Source organism: Balaenoptera borealis, assembly GCF_965194805.1.
Source record: "Balaenoptera borealis genome assembly, chromosome: 1".
Classification (NCBI taxonomy): domain Eukaryota; kingdom Metazoa; phylum Chordata; class Mammalia; order Artiodactyla; family Balaenopteridae; genus Balaenoptera; species Balaenoptera borealis.
This window is the reverse complement of record NC_138860.1, coordinates 21073962-21098172: the sequence shown is the minus strand read 5'-3', so window position 1 is coordinate 21098172 and position 24211 is coordinate 21073962. Positions and strand designations below refer to the sequence as shown.

Genomic DNA, 24211 nt, shown 5'->3' with positions numbered 1-24211 from the left:
CCAGCCACCTGTGAGGCCTCGCTCCGGGCTGTCCTCTCTCACCTCAGGCTCCACCCCTTGGCTGTTTCCTGGAGAATTAACTCTGGGATAACCATCTGGGCAGAAGCTGGGCTCTTATGAGCAACACTGAGGCTCTTAATTTCTGAGATATTCCCCTGATAAAAATGTCTCTTCCCTCCCTCTCTCCTGCCTCCCGCTTCCCTTTTGGGTGAGGTTTCAGAAAGCCAAATTCAACAGCTCTTCTGTTTTAAGGATTTGAGGAATAAGAATAACCTACACATGTCTATAACGGGAAAGAATACAAAAACGAATATATATATGTATAACTGAATCACTTTGCTGTACAGCAAAAATTAACACAACATTGTAAACCAACTATATACTTCAATAAAATTAAAAACAAAACCAAGAAGGAAACAAAAAAAGAATAAGCTACAAGTGTCTATTTATTAAAATTCACAACTTTATTCTCCCTCTTTCTCACCCCCCCCCCACACATGGTGTGTTCCCAGCAATGATCCTGTAGGCATCTACTAGGACCCCCCATTTTACTGATGAGGAATCAGGAGTTTTAAAGGACTTACTGAAGGTCAAACAGTGTCGGGGCACAAATCCGGAGGCTCAGGCTCCAAGTCTCGTGCCCTTTTGATCACACCACGCCAAAGTAGAGTCACAACGGCCCTGGCCCATCCACTCAGTGGTTCTCTGACCTGGGGCAAGCGTAAGCTCCACTAGAACAGAGCCTTTGTGCACCTTGCACGCTCTCATAGCCCCCGTGCAGAGGACAGTGCTTGCTTGGCACACAGTAGAGACTCTTCCTGGGCCTTCATTTTCTAAGACAGAGAAACGATAGTTCCTGAGCTGATTGAGTAAAGGCAACTGTGCACACTCTAATATTGCTGCATAAGAGTGTGCCATGGGAGTGATTATATGTCCACAGCCTCCTTTGCTCCTGGGTATTTCATCCTTATTTTTGTCTTCCGTCTCTCTTCTTCTTTCTAGTCCCCAGCGGCGGACAGCTCAGTCAGGGACTCCGAGCCGTTCCTATGGCTTCTTGTCAGCAGCTCTGACAAGTATCCTAAATAGAAACAGACGGCCCAGGGAGAGACGCTGTGACTCTCTGGGCTTTCTTCTGCTCTTCCCGATAACCAGGAAGTCGCTCTGCAGTCTGCAATCAGGGCTGAAATAAGAAAGAATGGGGAACTCAACATATCTGAGAAACGCTGCTGGTCCCTCTGTTAAGTGATGAGAGAACAGACGTGAATGAGTCGGCCCTGGGGGAGGCATCAGTGGTCAGAAGCGGGTTCTGGGCCAGAGGACCCTGCCCTACTCCACAGCCCCAAACCACCCCCTTTAAATTGGTCTTTCTTACTTTCCTCATCTCACTTGCCTCTGCCTTTCATCACTACTGAGAGTTGGTTGTCTGCCCACAATATTCTATTTTCCTCCTAGAAAACGCTATAGTTTAGGGAAGCCCAAGTAGCAGATATTCCTTTGGTTCACAGTCCTTGTATGTTTGTCAAGAGCAGTCATATGGCCCCAGAGCCACAATTTAAATTTCTGTGGCTCCCAGCATGGTGTTTTGTATATATTAAACACTTTAATATTTTTAATAAATAAGGGAAGAAATTGCTAGATGCCTAATCTCTGGGAATGATGTAGCGTGTTCATTTTGATCATTTTATTTTTAAATTATACAATATTTTGAACATACGGGAAAGCACAGAAAATTAAGTAATTAACACTACGGATCCAACACTGAGATTCAACAAATGTAAAGCTTTTGCCACATTGCCTCAGATGTGCATAAAGGAATTAAATCTTACAGACACAGCATTTATGATAAAGGGAAAGTACATTTGGTACTCTCTCTTTTTTAGAAAAAATTGATCGTTTAATAAAACTACGTCAAGAATGAACTTAAAATGCTAGAGATAATGTAGTGAATATGAGGCTTTTTTTTTTTTTTTTTTTTTTTCCTTTCTGCTTTCCAGAAGCATTAACTGGGTAGAAAATTTGGGTCCCAGAGAGGAACTTTACCAGTAGTTGGTAAAAGGAGCTCCAGAATCCTGGCTCTTTCCCAGATCTTTTTTCCCACTGTTTGCTCAAAAACTGGTTCCAGCTCAGTCGTGGTCAGTCTGCCCGCTGGGGCTGAGCTGCCTCTTCTTTTCCAGGAGTGCTCGCCCTACGCAGCCCACCTCTACGATGCTGAGAACCCGCGGACGCCCCTCCGGAACCTTCCCGGCCTCTGCTCTGACTACTGCTCTGTATTCCACTCTAACTGCCACTCTGCCATCTCCCTGCTCACCAATGACCGCCGCCTCCAGGAATCCCATGACAAGGATGGCGCGCGCTTCTGCCACCTCCTCAACGTTCCCGACAAGGACTACTGCTTCCCTAACGTCCTGAGGAGTGACCATCTCAACCGCAACCTGGGGGTGGTGGCCGAGGACCCTCGCGGCTGCCTGCAGCTCTGCCTGGCCGAGGTGGCCAACGGGCTGAGGAACCCGGTCTCCATGGTCCACGCTGGGGACGGCACCCATCGCCTCTTCGTGGCCGAGCAGGTGGGGGTGGTGTGGGTCTATCTGCCTGATGGGAGTCGCCTGGAGCAACCCTTCCTGGACCTCAAGAGCATCGTGCTGACCACTCCCTGGATTGGGGATGAGAGAGGCTTCCTGGGGTTGGCTTTTCATCCCCAGTTCCACCGCAACCGCAAGTTCTATATTTATTATTCATGCCTGGGCAAGAAGAGGGTCGAAAAGATCCGGATTAGTGAGATGAAGCTTTCTCGGGCAGATCCCAACAGAGCTGATCTCAAATCGGAGAGGTGAGGCATACCCACGAGAATCTGCGGCTGTGTACTGTGTTTCAAAATATTGCCAGTCAGTCCTCTGAGATGATATAGGGGAGCTTTCCTGGGTTTCGAGCTACTAGCTTATAATGATGATAAAGGAGTCATTGTTGATTACTGAGGTTAACCCAAGTTAGCTTCTTGAGTCCATGGCTTATTCATGGCTATAGCCACCCACCTTACAGTTGTTATACCTAGAACCATGCTTGCTTGATTTTACAGAGGGTAAGCAAAGGCCGGCAGCCATAAGGATTTGAGAAATGATTTTAGATAATATCAATATATTAAATATAATAGCAGCCTCTGATTATTGCGTGACCATTAGATCCCAGGCCCTTTACCATGAACATGGGAATTCTCATCCTTGCAGGAAGCTGTGACGCAAGGCTGTTAAGTTACTGATGCCTGGTCAGATGAAGGGCTCAGTTCTAACTGACCCCACGCTCCTGCTCTTCCACTCTACCATTCCGCCTTTTTTCCTTCTCCTTTCTGCCTTGTCTCTCTCTTCCCATATAGACAGGTTAGGGGATTGAAAAGAGCACGAAGAAGTGATAGACTGACCCCTGTGTGGTTGCCCAAAGGAAGTGACTGAGGGTTCTTGTAGAGCAGAGAGTAAGGCTGAGCCCCAGAAAAGGGTGATTGTTACCCAGCTGTGTCTACAGCTCATGTATTCAGGATATGAAAGAAAAATGATCCATGAGGGAGTCATACTAGGAAACAAGGGGTGTCCCAGAGCCCCCGAACTACCTGCTTTGTGATCCTTGGGAACTCTGAAGCAGGTCTTGGCTGGCTTGGACCAGTCATTTCTGGATGTCTCAAGAGGATGCTGTTTCAGTTTGTATCAAAGCATGGTTTCTTTTTCCTTCCAGGGTCATTTTGGAGATAGAAGAACCAGCCTCAAATCATAATGGTGGACAACTTCTTTTTGGCCTGGATGGCTATATGTACATATTTACTGGGGATGGAGGACAGGCTGGGGATCCCTTCGGCAAGTTTGGAAATGCTCAGAACAAGTAAGCTGGATGGAGGCTGGGCCCCTGTCCCTAAAATTTAGGATGAGCCCTGGTGTAATGTTTTTGCTGAGATGGAATCTGCAGAGGGTCAAACCCAGATCACTTACTGTAAGATGTAACCCCCTCTGTTGATGTAATGGGAAGAATATTTGGTTTTCTGTCCTATACATTTCAGGCATAATGTAATTTGGTAATTAATATTATGGGTGCTCAATGTAACTCTCAGAGGGCCATGTAGAGATGAATTCAGAATTTTTAAAAAATATGTATTAGCGGGACATTATTTACTATGCCAAGATCTGACCGTCCAGTTCAATTCAACTCAACAGTATTATTGATCACTGTGTTCCAGGCACTGTGTCTCATGTGGAGACACATGAGAAGTCAGTTAATAAGAGCTAATGTATACTGGATGCTCACTGTGTGTCCAGTGCTGTTCGAAAAGCCTTATGTCTATTTGAGCATGTAATTCTGACAACCACAAGGGCAAAAATTTTAGTCTGTTTTCTTAATTGACGTATCCCCAGCACCTAGAATAGTGCCTGGCACCGGAGTCATGCCATAAATACATCTGGAATGAATGGATTCTATGAAGTGTAGGTATTATGATAGCCATTTTATAGACAAGAAAATAGAGGCAGAGAGGAGTGAAGTAGTTTGTCCAAGGTCACACAGGGAGTCAGTGGCAGAACCAGAATTCAAACTCAGACAATCTGGCACAGGAGCCCAGCGAGGCTGTGCTAGCTAGATAAACGACACCTGATCTTTCTGCCCTTTGCACCCAGCAAGCACGTGGCTCTCAGTATCCCTAGTAATAAAAATATTAGGGTTGGTAATACAATAATAAAGAGCTAACATATGTCAAATGCTGACTGTATGTTAGGAATTGCGTGACATGCTATATACACAATAACTCATTTAACCCTTACATCACAACCACGTTTCAAGGTAGTTACTCTCCCCTGCCTTACAAAGGAGGAAACAGAGGCTCAGAACCACAGTCATTGGTAGAGCTTCTTAAAAGCCTCTGTTCTTTCCACTGATGACATTGTTATATGAGGAAGAATAGAACCAGCTCCTTTAAAAAATTCATAGTATTAGACCAAACCTGAGAGAAACCATCCCATTATAAAAATAGAAAAATTGAAGCTGCAACTTGCTCTGTGTCACATGGACCAGGACTACATCAAACTTTTGCCTAGTAGCTCTCTTTGAGTCAAAAATCAGGAAGTCTTAACACTATATATGGTATATATAGAGCGAGTATGTGTGTGTATATTACCTCCCCATGTGATTCTTGGTTGTCACTTGAGACTAACTATCAGTAGGCTCTCTTGGGCGGTCTCCTCTAGTTCTGTGACATTTTATTTTATTTAGAATACGTAACATGAGATCCACCCTCTTAAAAATTTTAAGTGTGCAATGCAATATTGTTAATTGTAGGGAAAATGTTGTACAGCGGATCTCTAGAACTTATTCATCTTGCACGCAAATGGCCAACAGGTACATGAAAAGGTGCTCAATGTCATTAATCATCAGGGAAATGCAAATCAAAACCACAATTAGATATCATCTCACACCTGTTAAGATGGGTATTATAAAAAAACAAAGGACAAGTGTTGGCAGGATCTGGATACATTTGAACCTCTGTATACTATTGGCGGGAATGCAAAATATATAGTGCAGCTGCTATGGAAAACATTATAGAGGCTCTTCAAAAAATTAAAAATAGAACTAGCATTTGATCCAGCAGTCTCACATCTGCATATTTATCCTGTGCCTGTTTCTTGGCCTTCTTCTTTTCAGAAGTTCCCTGCTGGGAAAAGTGTTAAGGATCGATGTGAATGGGGCAGGCTCAGGTGGCAGGCGGTACCGAGTGCCCCTGGACAATCCGTTTGTTTCTGAGCCAGGGGCCCATCCAGCCGTCTATGCCTACGGGGTCAGAAACATGTGGCGCTGTGCCGTGGACCGAGGGGACCCCATCACGCGCCAGGGCCGAGGCCGGATGTTCTGTGGGGATGTGGGACAGAACAGGTTTGAAGAAGTTGACATCATTGTTAAAGGCGGGAACTATGGCTGGAGGGCAAAGGAAGGGTTTGAATGTTACGACAAAAAACTTTGTCACAACGCCTCTTTGGGTAAGTGCGAAGCTCTCTGATTTCTTGAATGAGTTCAGTGAGTTGCAGGTGGAGGTGGGGGAATAAAACCTGGGAGTGTCTTGCCCTGCAGGTGCCTTTGTTTGTGTCCTGTGGGCTCGTGCTTCTTAGGGTGGTCCTCCAGCCCCTGGCACCTGAAACGCCTTGGTGCTTGTTAACCTAATTAATTTAAATACTGGGTGGATTGGGGGGGGGGGGTGGGATTGACCTAGGAATCTATACTTTAAATAAGTTACTCATGTGATTTTCAGGCATACAATTTTGAACCACGGGCAGAGGAAAATAGGTGGCTATATGTTTTTATTTATTTACCATTTGAGAGGGCCCACTGAAATGATATTCTGTGTACAATCAAGTAATAGTATAATGCCTAAGCATCAATAATCAAGGTGTGCTTTAGAAACTTCATTTGGCTTAAAATTCCAACTTTCTGACTTTATCACCATTGCTTAGTCTTTTTTGTCCTCTTGTTACCGAACTCAGGTTTGGCTGCTTTGTCGCTCAAGATTCCAATACTGAGAGACAAGTGTTGGGTAAAAGGAAAGATAGTTTTATTGAGGAAGCTGGCCATCCTGGGGAGAAGGTGGACTCATTTCCCAAAGAACCAATTTCCCCTTGCCACTCAGGTGGAAGAGTTTTAAAGGGGGGTTTCAAGGGTGTATAGGTGGAGGGAGAGGGCTACGTGCAGGACAGCACAGGCATCTCCGACGATCATCTTGAAATTGGTCACGCGGTGTGGTCCGATCAGAGTCATCTTGATTGGTTATTTTTTTTTTTGATTGTTTTAAATACAGTTAATTTTTAGTTCCAGGGTTGGTTTGTTTCCACTTTCTTGAGGTCAGTTCTTGGAAATGTGGAAGATGGAGCTACTTATGTCATGGCTACAGTCTGGCCATCATGTAGTTAACTTCTTCCACCTGTGAGGGTTTCAGTATCTGTAAAACAGCCCAAAGGATATGGCTCAGTATATTATCTATCGCCTTTGAGGAGGAACTAAACATCCTTGACTTTGTTTAATGACTAAATTATTATTATTTTGTCCTGTTTGACTATTTTCCTTGCTTCTGCATTTTTTCATTTATCTGATTAAATTTATTCTTTGGCTAACGTTTTTCTACAAACAAAAGGCAGGTGGAGGGCTCGGGGTGGTCTGTCCTGGGAAGGCCTTGGAGGGTCCTGTTCTTTACACTCTTAAGTTACAAAGCAGACATCCAGATCCTTGCAATATTCCAAATCCTTAAACCTGAGGATCTGCAATATCAACCTAGGGGGAAAATTTAAGTGTGTGGATTTCCAGGTCACTGCCCCACATATGGGAGAATTTTAGGCTTCCTCTCTGCTTTCAGAGATCAGTCAGATGGGAAGCTCAAGAATATCATGGCTGGTCTGTTGAGAAAAATAGACATGATTCGCTTGGCTGCCTGTTCTCCCAAAGACCAGGAGTTGAAATATTCTCCACTTAGTCAGGCAACTGCATTAAAAAGCTCCCTTCTTCCTCCTTGAAGCTCCCAGTTTTTAGCCATGACACTCACTCTTTTTCCTTGTTTCTGGACAGATGATATTCTGCCAATCTATGCTTATGGCCACGCAGTGGGGAAATCTGTCACTGGAGGTTACGTCTACCGTGGATGTGAATCCCCAAATCTCAATGGCCTCTACATCTTCGGGGACTTCATGAGTGGGTAAGGAAGGATTGATGTCCTCTCCCCTTTTTTTAATAATTTTATTGAAGTATAAGTTACATATGACAACATGCAGTGTCTTAAGAGCATGGTTGGATAGTTTTACAAATGTATACACTCATATTAAGACCAATCATATCAAGATACAGAACATTTCCATCACTCTAGAAGGCTCCTTCTTGACTATTGGTTGTGAGTACCACCCCTTTCTCTCTCTCTCTCTCTCTCACACACACACACACACACATACACACACACACACACACACACACACACACTAAGCCAGAGATAACCACTCTCATCACAGATTAATTTTGCTTCTGGAACTTCATATAAATGGGATATATAGTATGTGCTCTTTTTTTGGGTATGCTTCTTTCATTCAGTGATGTCTGTGAAATTCATCAATGTTGTTGCATGTATCAGTAGTTTGTCTCTTTCATTGCTTTGTAATATTCAATTGCATGAATATGCCACAGTTTATTCATCTGTTTTCCTATTGATGGATGCTTTGTCTGTTCCCAGTTTGGGGATATTGTGAATAAAACTGCTACAAGGCTTCGTAGTTTTCACTGCAAAGGACTTGCACATTTAAGTATTTCATAGTGTTTGATGCTATGTTAAATTTTGTTAAATATATTTATAGCATGTATCCAGCAACCTTGTTGAACTCCTTATTAAAGTGACATTTTTGTTGATTCTATTAGATTTTCTATGTAGAAGATCATTTTGCTGTGAATATAGATACTTTTTTCTTTTTCTGAATTGGAAGCCTTTTATTATTATTTTATTGACTTGTTGCTTCACTTCAAACCTTCAGTACAATGTTGGATAGAAGTAGGGGAAAGCATTCAATTTTTTACCAATAAGGATGATGTCAGCTGTAGATGTTTTGTATATGCCCTTTATCAGATTTAGGACATTTCCTTCAATTCCTAGTTTGCTGAGAGTTTGTATTAGGTATGGATGTTGCATTTTGTCATATGCACCTTTGCATCTGGTGAGAGAATCATGTGGCTTTCTCATTTTTAGCTTGTTAATATGGTGAACTGCATTGATTGATTTTTTTGATCATTGAAGCAATCTGGCATTCCTGGGATAAACACCACTTGGTCAAGTTGTATTTGATTAACATATTGTTTTTGTTTTAATATATTGTTGAATTCAATTTGCTAATATGTTGTTTGGAGTTTTTGCATCTATGCTCATGAAGAAATAGTGAGCTGTAGTTTTCCTTTCTTGTATTATCTTTGTCAGATTTTGTTATCAGGTTAATGTGAACTTTATAAAATGAGTTGAAGAGTATTTCCTCTTCTTTAATTATCTGGACTAGTTTGTGTAAAATATGTGTTTCTTCCTTCTAAGTGAAGCCATCTAGATCCGATGTTTAATGGTAGATAACACGTAGTTGGGTCCTGTTTTTTGATCCACTCTGACAATCTCTGTCTTTTAATTGGTACATTTAGGCCATCAACATTCAAAGAGATTATTGATAAAGTTGCATTAATATCTGCCATATTCATTACTGCTTTCTATTATATTCGTTGACCTTGCTCTTTGTTCCTATTTTTTCTTCTAGTCTTTATTCTGCCTTTTGCAGATTTAATTGAACACTTTATCTGATTCCTTTTTTTCTCCTTTCTTAGCATATCAGTTACACTGTTTTTTGTAATCTTTTTTTAGTGGTTGCTTAGCGTTTGCAATATACATTTACAACTAAGCTAAGTCCACTTTCAAATAACATCGCACCACTTCAAGGGTAGTCTGTGTCTTACAATAATACAATAATCCCACTTCCTCCCTCTTGTCCCTTGTATTACTGTTGTCATTTATTTCACTTATATGTAAGCATACATAAATATATATAATAATCATTAATATATAATAATTTTAGCAATGATATATTAAATAATAATTATTAATATAATAATATATTTTATAATTTAATAATACTATTATTTTACTGTATACATAAGCATATATAATCAAATACATAGTTGCTATCAGTATGTTGAACAAACTTCTATCTGTTAGATCAATGAAGAATAAGATAAATAAAAGTTTTGATTTTTACCTTCACTTATTCCTTCTTTGATGCTCTTCCTTTCTTTATATAGATTTGAGTTTCTGACCTATATCATTTTTCTTCTCTCTAGAGAACTTCTTTTAACATTTCTTGCAAGGTAGAGGTACTGGCAACAAATTACCTCAATTTTTGTTTGTCTGAGAAAGTCTTTATTTCTCCTTCATTTTTGAAGTATAATTTCACAGGTACAGGATTCTAGGCTGGCTGCTTTTTTCTCTCAACACTTTAAATATTTCACTCCACACTGTTCTTGCTTGCATGGTTTCTGAGGAGAAGTTTGATGTAAGTTTTATCTTTGCTCCTCTATAGGTAAAGTTCTTTCCCCCCTGTGGCTTCTTTTGAGATTTTTTTCTTTATTTTTGATTATCTGTGGTTTGAATATGATATACCTATGAGTAGTTTCTAAAGCATTTATCCTGCTTGGTGTTCTCTGAACTTCCCAGATTTGTTGTTTGGCATCGAACATTAATTTGGGGAAATTCTATATAATTATTGTTTAAAATATTTCTGTTCCTTTCTCTCTTCTCCTTTTGATATGCTTGTTATGCTTATATTATACCTTTTGTAGTTGTCTCACTTTTCTTGGACACTTTGCTCTTTTTTTCTCCAGTCTTTTTTCTCTTTGCTTTTCAATTTGGAGGTTTCTATTGAGAAATTCTCAAACTCGGAGATTCTTTCTTCAGCCATGTCCAGTCTACTAATAAGCCTGTCAAAGACATTTTTCGTTTAAGCTATAGTGTTTTTGATCTCTAGCATTTCTTTTTGGTTCTTCTTTAGAGTTTCCTTATCTCTGCTTATATTGCCCATCTGTTCTTGCATGCTGTCTACTTTATCCATTAGAGCCCTTAGCATATAAATCATAATTGTTTTAAATTCCTAGTCTGATAATTCCAACATCCCTGCCATGTCTGAGTCTGGTTGTGATGCTTGCTTTGTCACTTCAAACTGTGTGTTTTGCCTTTCAGTATGCCTTGTAATTTTTTACTAATTGCTGGTTATGATGTACTGGGTAAAATGAACTGCTGTAAATAGGTCTTTAGCAAAGTGGTGTTGAGGTGTGGGAGAAGGGAAGTGTCCTAGTCTTATGACTAGGTCTCAATTTTTTAGTGAGCCTATGCCTCCGGACTGTGAACTTCATCTGTGTTTCTCAGTTTCTCTCCCCCTTCCATACACATTTAGGTGGGACAGGATGGCTACAGTGGGCTGGAGATAGGTACTTACCTTCCCCAGGTCTGTGAGGCTCTGATAAAATCCTGGCAGGTTAGTCTCTGGTTAGTTGCTCCTGAGGAGAGACATTTGTTAAGAAAAACAGAAAACACTGGTGTATTTCAAAATGGTTCCTTTTTCCCTCCCCACTGCTGGAAGCACAAGGAGATTTTGCTCTGATATTTACTGTGGGAAACTGGTCCAGTTCCTGGAGGTAAAAGTCACAAAAGTGTGGGGACCCTCGATGACTGGGCACTCCTGCAGCTTCTAACTCTCAGACTTGCCCACACTGAGCTTCTAGAAATTTGTCAATCATAGGTTAGGTTTTCCAACCCCAGAACTGATTCCTGTGAAGGTTTCTGCTTGTGGTTTTCTATAAGTTGTAATTCTCTGTATCTGCCTGTTCGTCTCTCCAATTTTGGGGGCAGTGGTTTGCCCTGTGACCTCACTTCTCTTAGGGATCTAAGAATAGTTGTTGATTTTTCAGTTTTTTCAGCCTTTTGCTTATCGTTAGGATGGTGTGATGACTTCCAAACTTCTTACATGCTGGACCAGAAACTAGAAGTCCTCTGAACTTTTCCTCGTGGAGATTTTTAACTACAATTTCAATTTCTTTAATAGATACAGGCTATTCAGTTTATTTCTTTCTTTCTGAGTGAGCCTTGGTAGTCTGCCTTTCAAGGAATTCATCCAGTTCATGTTATTTGTCAAATTTATTGGCATAAATATTCTCTGATTATCCTTTTAATAACTGTGTCACTTATACCAAATATTGGTAATTTGTGTTTCTCTCTCTCTCTTTCCTGATCAGTCTGTCTAGAGTTTTATCAAATTTATCGATATTTTAAAAAACCAGCTTTTGGGTTCATTGATATTTTTCCTATTATTTTCCCGTTTTCTATTTCATTGATTTATCCTCTTTTCTTTCTTCCTCTTGCTTTGAGTTTAATTTGCTATTCTAGTTAAAGTTTCTCAAGATGGAAGCAGAGCTCATTGATTTGGGACCTGTCATCTTTTCTAATGTATATGTTTAGTGCTATAAATTTCCCCTCAAGTACTGCTTTAAAAGCATCCCATTAAATTTTGATATATGTTTTCATTTTCATTCAGTTAAAAAAAATATTTTCTAATTCCCCTTTTGATTCTTTGTCCCACAGTTTATTGTGAAGTATGTTGTTTAGTTTCCAAATTATCTGAAGGTTTCCAAAAATCTTTCTGCTATTGATTTCTAATTTAGTTTGATTGTGGTCACAAAACATACTGCATATGATTTGGGAGATTATCCTGTATTATCTGGATGGGTCCTAAATGTAATCACAAGCATCTTTAGAAGAAGGAGGTAGAGGGAAATTTGAAGACAGAAGAGGTAGAAAGCAATGTGACAATGAAAACAATGAGAGAAAAGGCAATGTGACATGGGACCATGAACCAAGAAATAAGGACAGCATCCAGAAGCTGGAGAAGGCAGGGAAACAGATTCTCCTCTAGAGCCTCTGGTGGGAGCACAGTCCTGCCAACACCTTGATTTTGGCCCAGAGAAACCCATTTCAGAATTTTGGCCTCCAAGACTGTAAGAGAATAAATGTGTGTCGTTTTAAGCCACCAGGTTGTGGTAATGTGTTACAGTGGCAGTAAAAATGAAAACAGTTACCATTCCTAATACTCTTCATTCCTTTGTGGAGATTCATATTTCTTTCTGAGATCGTTTTTATTCTGCCTGAATAGCTTCCTTTAACATTTTTGGAAAAATGGGTCTAGTGGTCATGAATTCTTTCCACTTTTGCAGTCTTTATTTTCCCTTCATTTTTTGAAAGATATTTTTGCTAGGTATAGAAGTGTATGTTGACATATTCTTTCTTTAATTCTTTAAAAATGTCCACTATCTTCTACTTTGCATCATTTCCAATGAGAAATCTGCTGTCATCCTTATATATGTTCCTCCATATTTATGTGTCACTTTTTTCCTCTGGCTGCTTTTAAGATTTTCTCTTTACCACTGGTTTTCTGAAATTGCATTAAGACATACCTTGGTGTAGTTATCTTCATATTTCTTGTGCTTGGATTTGGTTGCACTTATTGGATCTGTGAATTTATAGCTTTCATCAAATCTGGAAAATTTTATTTTTATTTTTCAAATTTTACTTCTGTTTCCTCACTCCCTTTCTCTCCTCTCATTTGGATACATTTATACTGGGGCATTTAAAGTTTTCCTACAGCTCACTGATGATCTATTCGTGTTTAAATTTTTTGGCTAAATTCATTTTTGGATAGTTTCTATTTCTATGTCTTCAGTTCATGAATCTTTTCTTCTGTAATATCTAGTTTGCCATTCATCCCATCCAGTGTGGGTTTTTAAAAAAAATCTCAGATGTATTTTTTGTCTCTAGAAACTTGACTTTTAAAAAATATATCCTAGGTCTCTATTTAATGTTTTGAACATACAGAATATAGTAATAATCACCTTTTTAATGTTCTTGTCTGCTGATTTTAACACCTGTGTCAACTCTGTGTCAGGTTTTGTTGATTTTTCTCTCTATTATGGGTCATATTTTCCTCATTCTTTACCTGCTTAGCGATTTTTGATTGGATGCCAGACATTGTTTACTTAACTTGTCGGTGCTGAATATTTTTGTATTCCTATAAATATTCTTGAGCTTTATTCTGGGACACATTTCAGTTACTTGGAAATAGTTTGATCCTTTCAAATCTTGCTGTTAATATTTGTTAGGCAGGACCAACATAGAGCTTATTCTAGAACTATCTATTCTTCAGTATTGAGGCAAGACTTTCCCAAGAACTCTACCCAATGCCCTGTGAATTACATTCCCAATATTTCTGACCCTGAGTAAGTGCCAGGTACTTTTAGTTCTAATTATTTTCCTTGATTTAGCTATTTTCCTCACATGTGTCTGCTGTTAAGTATACTGATAGATTCTTGAGGATGACCCTTTGCAGATCTCTGGAGTCCATTCTCTGTGCAGCTCTCTTCTCTCCAATACCTGTCCTACAGACTCTTCCTGCATTGGTCTTCCTGGACTCTCATCTCTGTCTTTTCAACTCAAGGCCTGTGCTAGGCTCTGCCTATGTTTTTCTTCCTTATGCTAGAAACTCTTTCAAGGTAGTAAGCTGGGACAAGTGTAGGGTTCACTTTGTTTATTTCTCTCTTAGGGAACACAGTCCTCCATTGTCTGATCTCTAGTATCTTTTAAACCATTGTTATTCTATTTTGTCTAGGTTTTTGACTATTTAAGGTGGAATGGTAATTCTAGTCCCTGTTACCCCATGTTAGTTACAAAGGATGTTAATATTTTCATGCTGCAATCCTTCATTACAGAGATAAGGTAGAGTTAGTAATTGGGTCAGTTCCTTTGTCATCACTTGTTAGATCTTTGGGATTTAATTGTTCTTTATGTTTTTCCCATAACCCGCATCTACAATGATTCTTAATTAAAGCATATGCATTAGAATTACCTGTGGTTGGGCATCTCTGTTTCTATAAAACTCTTCAGGTGACACCCCTGGTTACCCAACTTCCTTTCTTTTTTCTTCTAAAAACCTGCTTTTAGTTCAGATAGATGACAGAGGAATAGGAGACATCTATCTGCTACTATACAGACATAATAATAATAATAGCTACTGGTTTTGAGCCCTCACTATAGGCCAGACACTTAGTGAGATATTTATATATATTATCTTATTTAACATTCACAATGCTTGCCTATGGTAAATTCTCTTACCATCCCCCATTTTATAGATTGATAGATTTTATAGAGGCTTAGAGGTGTAGAGCAACTAGCCAGTTAATAAAAATTAGATTAGTCTTTTGTAGTGGTGCAACCTTCACAGGGCACCAAGCTCCTCTTATAATAGCAAGTGAACTTCCCCATCTAGGGCAAGTGGGTGACTGAAATATCTCTGCAGCAGCTTTCTTGATTCCTGAGGGAGGCTAGTTATTGATCTCCTGTGGGAAACTCAGTCCTAGTAGTCAAGGATTCCCTGATTCTAGGAGGAAAAAATATCCTGCATGGTGGAAATATGGATTCCTAAAATATAAGGTTTTGCTTTTCATCTAGTCGACTTATGGCTTTGCAGGAAGATAGAAAAACCAAGAAATGGAAGAAAAAGGACATTTGCCTGGGCAGCACTGAGTCCTGTGCCTTCCCAGGGTTGATCAGCACATACAGCAAGTTTATCATCTCCTTCGCTGAAGATGAAGCAGGTAACAAACGTACAAGGTTATTCTATTTCTGCTTACTGGAACTTAGATAATCACAGGCATTGTGAACTGAACATTTACTATCATAATAATCATTATTATTACTATTGTTATTATTACTCTTATTATTGTTATTGAAAAAGCAACTACCACTTTTTTCTATTTTCACTGTCATTTAGTCACCTTTTATAATGTACTGGATACTGTTCTAAGCACTTTACATTTTAAAATCTTATTTAGTAATCACAACACCCCCATGATGTAATTATTATGTTTATTTCACCAATGAGGAAACAGATTGACTATGTCGACTTACCCCTTCTTTGCTGAACTGCACAGCTCACTGTGCAGGGCAGACCAAGGTCTACACTGTAGTCTCTTCAATCCTTTGACTATGAAGGAGGTGCATGTGCTCCTTCCTTCCTGATTTTATTCTAATCTGCAATTATACAAATGTGAACAGGGCCAACAGTGGGGCAGACAGTGGGTGTTTATCCTGCTGGTGTTGCCTGAGAGAAAGTACCTCTGATGATCCCCCGGCTGGGCTGGGCTCTTCCTGACCCTGCCAACAGTTTGTTAGGCAATTTCTGTGAATGAACGACGGAGAATTTCTTTCTTGAGAGATCTGAGAAAAGGGTAGACAGCTAGGTAGGAGGCTACTCCCTAGAGAGATTAGGCATATGTTAAGGGCATCAGCAAAGCAAGGAACGCGTGCACATAAGAGCGGGGGGGAGGGAGGGAGAGAGAGAGAGGGACTCAGCTTTAATAAATATCCTCAAATTTTGAAATCAGAAGATGAGGTTTTAATTTCAGCTTTACATAAGTTATGTGTCAATTTGAAAGTTAAATTTTTTTTTTTGTTTATGTAAGTGGCAACAAGGCCTGTGATCCTTCCGGTATTTGGCACTGCACCTAGCCATGCTTGGAGGCAAGGAAGAGAATAAAATGATCTCTTAGGGGTCCCTTCCAGACACAGGACTCTCTACAAGTGTAAACCAAAGCCGTGATGGTTTTCTCAGTGTTTGGTTACTTTCCACTCTGAACCATGGCTGGCTGTACAAGAGCTTCACTTGAGTTGGACGTAAGGAAAACCGGTCAGCAGCTGCACCGTTTCCTCTCAGCTAGCTTATGAATAGATAGTTCAGGATGAATATTTTATAGGAGAGGATATTTTGGAAAATTTAAGCATTCTTAATAGAGAAAAGTCTTTGTGAGTTCCACATTGGAAGTCCAAACATACAAAAAAGCAGAGAAACCACAGGCTGGCCGGTGATGCTTACTGGAAAGTAGATGATGTGAAAGCCACAGGCCGTGGTGGGGCCTCTCTCCTGCTGGTGCCCCAAGGAGGCTGGACCCCCCAGAGGCTGGAGACCCTAGGAGGCAGCCTGCCTGGGGCCCCTGGGCTGCCACATTCTGTGGCTTGCTCCTTTTCAGGATGCCACAGAAAACCCAGGTTTTGGAGGTTTGGTTTGTTGAGCCGGTAGACTTCTTGCAGGAGAAAACAAGGCAGTTTTTGAATACCACTCAAGTACATTTGGCAGACAAAACGAAGTGTCCTTGGCCGAATTCGATGGAGTGGACTTGCCAAAGTGTTCCCAAGCCAGACTTTGCCCAAGGGCAGCCCTAAAGCCAGGGAGGCTCTCCCCAAGGCAAGTTATTTTCTTCCAGAGTTGCTTGCTTTTGTGTTTTTGCAAAGAGTGATTCAGATTTTCTGCATGTGTTATAGTCTTTCCCATTATTGACCTATTTAGAAGTCAGTATTATTTCATTATTTTACTATCAGTCACCAGCTTGAGATAAGCCACATTTTAGTTGCGCCAGAGCTCTGTCTTCACTGTTGCTACAGTTTATTTCCTGAGTTCTTCTAGCCAACAGCTGACACAAATAAGTGAGTGAGTAAATAAATGAGTGAGTGGCGGGCGTGGGGCTACCTGCGGCTGAGTTCTGATGGGTTGGATTTCTGAATATCAGTCACTGGAGCACATCCTCAAGAGGACTGGCTGAGGTCATAAAGCTTGTAGTAAATTCACATTGCATGCATTTTGCTTTACATGGCCTGTTATAGTTTTTTGGTGTGTTTTTTTTGCCCTAAAATACATTTTAAAAAAATGTCAGACCCTACAGATGAAATTCACTTCTAGCATTGTCTTCCCCTAAAAATGCAGTGGGAAATCTATGGCATGTTTGGAACATATAATTTACACCAACTGTAGTCATGCGTAGGGAATATGCAGCAATGCAGGGTTTCCAATTCTCCTTTTAGACCAGAAATTGTTTGCATGGTTGGGAGGGACCCCTGCCCGAGGGTGACCTGTGCACATGCAGACAGCTGGTAGACACCTCATTTATCTAATGTCAGTATCACCTTGGATGGTACCTGGGGTTTCTAATCAGAGGGGCAAACTGGCTCTAGGGAAGGGTTTGTCCTAAGTCCTCAGACCCCCTTACAAGGGGAGGATTATAAATACAGTTTGTCAATACACAAAACCAAAGTCTATTAGGCAGTTGTTACCTTGTGTGCGTTACCTCTGCAAAGAACATCAGTCTCACAGTCGGCCGGAGACAAACATTAGTCACTGCTCTCCACGAATTCAAGGAAGAAGATTGTTTAACTAGCTCAGAGCTGTCTAAAGCTCTAGGCTTTTCCAATTTGCACCTGATTAAGACGTTTCCTTCCATCAGGTTGAGGGAGAGCTTGTGTAAAGCACACAACAGCAAGTGCATTAAACCCAGTGCGATAGCACAAAAGTTGTGTCAGGCTCACAAAACTGTCACGGTGCCAGCCTTTAGGGAACAGAGACATAAGGAAGTAAGAGAAACTGCCGATGACGGAACACTTTCTCATTTAATACCTAATAATCAGGGGAGATAGTCTTATCTCCCTTTTACAAATGAATAAATAACACGAGGGTTATCCAGGTGGAGAGGTTGCCCAAGACGACACAGATGGTAATGGGTGTTATCAGATTTCAAACTCAGATTTATCTAACCAAAGTTGGGCTCATAAACCCTACACTGTCCCTCACAGGGAACCGTGAAACGAGGTGGAATGAGGTACTTACTATGAGAAGGGAGCGGTGTTTTCTGGAGTTCAAATACGAGGAAATGGGAGGAAACAGGGGCCCCTGGTAAAAGAGATGTGGAAGACGGTGGGTGGAGGTGATTTCTGTGGGGTGTGGAGAAGACCAAGGGGGTGCTGAGGAGTGGGGGGTGTCGCAGGAAATAAGGAACCCAAGACTGAAGAAGGTGGAGCTGGAGGACAGAGTGAGATGGGGGAAGGGGGACTAACACAGTAAAGAAGGGGTAATAGAATATAAAGTATCTAATAAGTGGTCCTCAGCCTGTGGCTTGCCTACCTCTGGGCTTCACGGAGACTCCTTATCAGTAGTGAAGAACTGGGGAGGGAGATGGAGGCTCACCGAGGAGAAGTTTCTGAAAGCAAAGAGGTGATAAATGAGATGAGAAGCCCTTTGGTTCAGGGAACAGGAGCAGAAACGTGCCTCTGCTGGGGGACACCCCAAGCCGGTCTCGGGGGCTGAGATGGACTTTCTCCTTGGGGAGCTCACTGACAGCCTCACTGTCAGTCGGGATTTCAGGGACCCCTTCCTGGGGCTCACGCATTTCAGGGCCACAACCCCTGGTGATGATTTTCTGTGTGTTCAGCTGTCTTGGCCCGGCCTTGTGTCCTGTCCTTGATGGCCTGTTCCTATTTTATCAGGGGAGCTCTACTTCCTGGCCACCTCTTACCCGAGCGCCTACACACCGCATGGATCCATTTACAAATTTGTTGACCCATCGAGGTGAGACTTGGGTTACCTTTTCTTCTCAGGCGATTGGAATTGGTCTTTATCTCCACGGCAGGTCAGAAAAACAGTCCTCACTCCCCAAGAATTACCAGATATGATCAACGAAGCGTATCTTTCTTTTAGATGCAAAGCAGATTGGTCTGGGACTTCCCTGGTGGCGCAGTGGTTAAGACTCTGAGCTCCCAATGCAGGGCGGCCGAGTTCAATCCCTGGTCAGGAACTAGATGCCACATGCACGCTGCAACTAAGGAGCCAGTGAGCTGCAACTAAGGAACCCGCGTGCCACAACTAAGACCCGGTGTAACCAAATAAATAAAACAAAAAAAAGCAGATTGGGCAGACAAATGTGTAGGACAATGCATCTGTAGGAATTATGGAATATTTGGGAAACGGTCTCTTTGTGGTTGGATATGAGGATTTTGAGCCTTTCTAGGATGACTAGTCTAGACCTGTGGCTCCTGTCTTTTTTTTTCTTTTTTTTTTAATATGCTTCTGGAAACTTCTGTCTGGGATCATCTGACAGTGGGTGTACACCTCTGCCCACCGAGTAGATATTGCTGCCCTATCCCGTGGGTTGTTCTTTGGCACATACAGTTGGTCCTCCGTATCCGTGGGTTCCATGTCTGTGGATTCAACCAACTGTGGATCAAAAATATTTTTAAAAATTCTGGAAAATTACAAAAAGCAAAACTTGAACTTGCCACGCCCTGGCAACTATTTATGTAATATTTACAACTAATTACATAGCAGTTATATTTATTTACAATTATTTACATAGCATTTACATTGTGTTAGGTATCATAAGTAATCTAGAGATGATTTAAAGTATATGGAGAATGCGTAGGTTATATGCTAAACACCATACCATATTACATAAGGGACTTGAGCATCAGCGGGTTTTGGTATCTGCGAGGTCCTGGGACCAATCCCCAGGAGCTGTATCTTAAACTGTCAGGTTTCTCAGTGTCTCCACCTGATCCTTTCTGGAATTCAGTGACAGTATTTATTCACTTGGTAGACTCTATGATGTTTAACTCTGCTTCTCTGCCCACCTCTCTCAGAGACTAACCAACCTTCAACTCATCAGGCAAAAGCCATACTACAGCCTCCCATCTGTGAAGCTGTTGAAGGTGTGTCCGTATCTGTCCCTGGGAGAGAGATGCAGTGTATACATCCTGAGAGCTCTGGGCAGTGTGCGGGATTTATCTCAGGATTCTTACCCAAAGCCAGAAAGTCTCCCCATGAGTCAGCTTGAAGGTAGACCTGCAGAGGAAGACTTCCCTGTGAGGTTTATGTTACCATATCCGGGGTGGTGTTCAGAGGACCTTTGCTGCTGGTGAGGGCTCAGAAGCCCAGCCCAGCACAGCTCCCCTTGGCAACCGGGCTCGGGTTTGGTGTTCTCAGAAGTTCCCAGAAGAGACTCAGTCCCTGAGGCTGTGCCCGGGGGCTTTCCTGGTGGAGTGCAGGGTTGTCAGGGGTGAATTAGGGACAGGCTGTCTCCACTGCTGGGTCCACTCCATGCAGATCTCCTGTGCTTGAGGGATGCAGCAAACCCAGGGTCTTTAAAGTGTTTCCAGTGGCTGACGGTGCCCGGGTGGGGAGTTTTCTGCTCTTTCTATCAACAGGTTTCCTATGTGAATCCCTTTTTCTTTCCTTTGACAGTTTCCTGATTTGGTTGGGGGATAATTTAGCTTACCTCTAGTGGCATGAGAGGTCAATCATAAAGCAACTGTAGAGGCTGCTTCACAATGAAGACACCCTTTCTCATGCACCTTTCTCTCAGTTGACATTTATGGAGTCATTTCCGTGTCCCAGGCAACGTGCTGGGTGCTGTGTGTGTAGGCTGACATTTGATGCTGACAGAATCCCAGTGAGACAGGGTAACACCCTCAGTCTACAAATTAGGTAACTGAGCCTAGCTGCCTTCAATCCCTTGCCCGAGGTAGAGCTGGTGAGAGGTGACAGAGGATAGGAATGCATTCCTCTTTCTGGCTCAGTCATTTCAGCACTACCTGTTCACTTCAGTTATAATGACGACTTGAATTGTACAAACTTCTGTAGCAGTGGATCCAGTTTCTGCTCTGCTTACTTCTTCAGCCCGTCTTTGCACTAAATGCACCCTTCCCAGCATTCTAAGGAGCAGTTGGGTTATTTATGTATGATTTCCCCCTTCCATCTTTTCCTTCTGCCCTTCCCTTAGAATCATAGACCCTGGATGCTGGGTTTGAATCTTGGCTTTACCACCAACTAGCTGGGAGTGTTCCTAGTCTGCAAAGTCCCTTTTATTTCAGAAGATGCACCCAGGGGACAGCAGTTTAAGAATCAGAATACTAGGAGGCAGAGAGGCTGCCATTACTTAAGGGGCCATGCCATGAGTATCTGAAGAGATTTTCTTTAAAGGGAATCACTTTTGTACATGCTGAGCACTGCTCCAAGTGTTTTTTAAAATCTCATTTAAAAAATAATTTAAAAAATTATATATCGGGGCTTCCCTGGTGGCGCAGTGGTTGAGAATCTGCCTGCCAATGCAGGGGACACGGGTTCGAGCCCTGGTTTGGGAGGATCCCACATGCCGCGGAGCAACTAGGCCCGTGAGCCACAACTACTGAGCCTGCGCGTCTGGAGCCTGTGCTCCCAACAAGAGAGGCCACGATAGTGAGAGGCCCGCGCACCGCAATGAAGAGTAGCCCCCGCTTGCCGCAACTAGAGAAAGCCCTTGCACAGAAACGAAGACCCAACACAGCCAAAAATAAATAAATAAATAAATAAATTTAAAAAATAAATAATTAAAAATAAAAAATAAAAAAAAGAAACTGCCAAAGTGTTTTAAAAAAAAATTATATATCAGTCACTTATGGTGTGCCAAGCATGCAGTTCTTATTTAATCCTCCCCATCTCCCTGTGAGGATGGGTGATATTACTTTTCTATTTTATAGAAGCGAAAATCGAAACTTAGCAAGGCTTACTTGCCCATGGTCCCCAGGATTTGTACCCTATTCTCTCTGTTGCCAAGCCCATGCTCCAACCCCCTCACTACACTGTCCCCGAAGCGCCTGCAGTGTCCCTCTGTTGTCCATGTCCTTTCTCCTCTCTGTCTGGGCTCATTGCAGATTTCCTGTTACATCTGTCCCATCCCTATGGATAAGGGAGGGCTGAACCCAGTTCTTGCACATGTATGCCTTCTGGTGACCGGGATTTCGTGGTTCCATCTTCAGAGTCTTGTATCCTCACTTTTTCTCTCTGTTTTTAGGCGAGCACCTCCAGGCAAGTGCAAGTACAAGCCGGTGCCGGTGAAAACCAAGAGTAAGCGGGTCCAGTTCAGACCACTTGCTAGTGAGTCCATCTCTGTCTTTAGGCTCAGGCCTTGGCATCGAGGTGCCGGCACAGTGCCCTCTGCAAACAGCTGCAATCCCGGGGTGGCAGGTCTTATTTTCTCACCTAAGGCTTATCCTCTGGCTGAGGGCTATGACCTGTGGCTCAGTCATTATGTCTCCTCTGTGTACCAGGGTGAGAGGGGGCAGCACCTGCTTCTGCTGTGACCTGCTGCCATTCATTCATTCGTTCGTTCAAGTATTCATTCATTCATTTAGTACTTACTTTGTGGCAGTCCCTGTGCCAGTCCCTGGGGATACAGCAGTGAACTTGACCTGTAGGAGTTTAGAATCAAAAGAGAGGAGGGCATGTAGCGCAGGCAAATGAAGAAGTAAATATGTCATTGATATTATCCTTCTGGCAAGAAGGATGTCCAGGGGACTGAGAGGGCCCTCAGAGTGAGAACCTCTTCCTCCCGGTAGGGTAGTCAGGAAAGACTTACAGGGGAGGGACACTATCTTAAGGGAACTATTCTAGAGCCATGCATCTCTGGAGTGGTCCCATTACAAAAGTAATCTATTTAGATCAAGGCCAGGGAATTAAACATATTAATTTCAAAAGAATTTATATTCAAGAACCCTCAAGTGGGCATAGGATTCCTGGGCGGCACTTCCCTTCGAGCTACTTTCCAGAACTAATATTTCTCCTAAATAAACGCTTGTTTCCCAGAAACGGTGCTGGACTTGCTAAAGGAGCAGTCCGAGGAAGCTGCTAGAAAACTGTCCAATGCAACTTTAGCCTCCAGTCCAGACCGGGCCTCGTCTCAGAAAGGCTCCTCCAAGAAGCCGGCTTCTGCCACAAGCAGCAGGAAGACTTTTCCAAGGTCTGGTGCAAAGCAGAGAGCCAGAGCGTGGTCCCCAGGCCCCCAGGGGAAGAGGAAGAAGAGCCCGAGACGCCCCCGAGGCAGAGGCAGCCAGTCGGCACAGTGGAGGCGAGCTGGCAAGAGTGTCCCTCTTCGGTCTCGGCGGCTGGTCAGGGGACGAGGGCCCAGAGAACCACCTTGCCACGCGGAAGCTGCTACTGCTGAAGGTGACCTTAGACGTATGGGAAGCCGGGGGTGGAGGTGGGAACCGGCGGAGAGAGCTTGATTTAGGCGGCACGGTTGTCCTGTCCACGGGAATTTTTCCATCTAAACGGATGCTCCTTGTCAGCTTCTGCGGGGAGACCAAACCCCATGTTGCCTGGGCACCTGGCTACTCATGTGCACTGGTCTGTAAACCTGCTTGGAATTCCACTATGCGTTTATGTTTTGCTTTGTAAATGCCTGTGACCTAAGGTAGTAAATCAGCGCTTGCTCAAATGGACAAGCTCCTTTGAGCTCCTTTATGTTTGTCTGGCATTAAGAAATGTGATGTGCCTCACCAGTTTGCCTAAGAACGATGTCACTCCCATGCCTCATCCCAGCTCAAAGAGGAGGACTGTAGAAACAGGTTTCCAAGGAGAGCCCCTCTAAAATGGTCATCTCCTTTGCCCCCTGTAAAGATCAGGGTCTGAATAAGGTCAGGTCCTGTTCTATACCTCCAGTGCCTATTATTTTGCCCTGGCAAATAGCATAATAAACGTGACTACGTTTTGCATACCTGTTGTGTGCTAAGTTTATATATTATCTGAAACCTCAAAACCTTGCTTCTTATGTGTTGCCAGATAACTTACGTTGAAGGTGAGGAAAGTGAGGCTTGGTGAGGTTAAGCCATGTGCCCTCGACCACAGCAGCCAGGGAGCAGGGAATTGTTCAGCTGGACTTGAGCCAATGCCCCTGTCAACCTCCGGTGAACTTGCCTCCCTGGAGGGGTCTCAATGAGGGTTGGTGGCTTTTAACCAGG

At 42.5% G+C, this 24211-nt stretch overlaps 1 protein-coding gene across 1 annotated transcript in view; it reads left to right on the top strand.

Moving 5' to 3' along the window:
* The window catches only part of HHIPL2 (HHIP like 2), a 28517-nt gene extending 4550 nt beyond the window's left edge, over window positions 1-23967 (top strand). The window contains exons 2-9 of the mRNA XM_082351908.1: window positions 2175-2827; window positions 3721-3864; window positions 5671-6002; window positions 7576-7702; window positions 15068-15213; window positions 18929-19010; window positions 22267-22349; window positions 23058-23967. Coding sequence (XP_082208034.1) covers window positions 2175-2827; window positions 3721-3864; window positions 5671-6002; window positions 7576-7702; window positions 15068-15213; window positions 18929-19010; window positions 22267-22349; window positions 23058-23476 — 1986 coding nt within the window. The 3' untranslated portion in view covers window positions 23477-23967. The remainder of the gene's footprint in view (window positions 1-2174; window positions 2828-3720; window positions 3865-5670; window positions 6003-7575; window positions 7703-15067; window positions 15214-18928; window positions 19011-22266; window positions 22350-23057) is intronic.
* The last annotated feature ends 244 nt before the right edge of the window (window positions 23968-24211 follow it).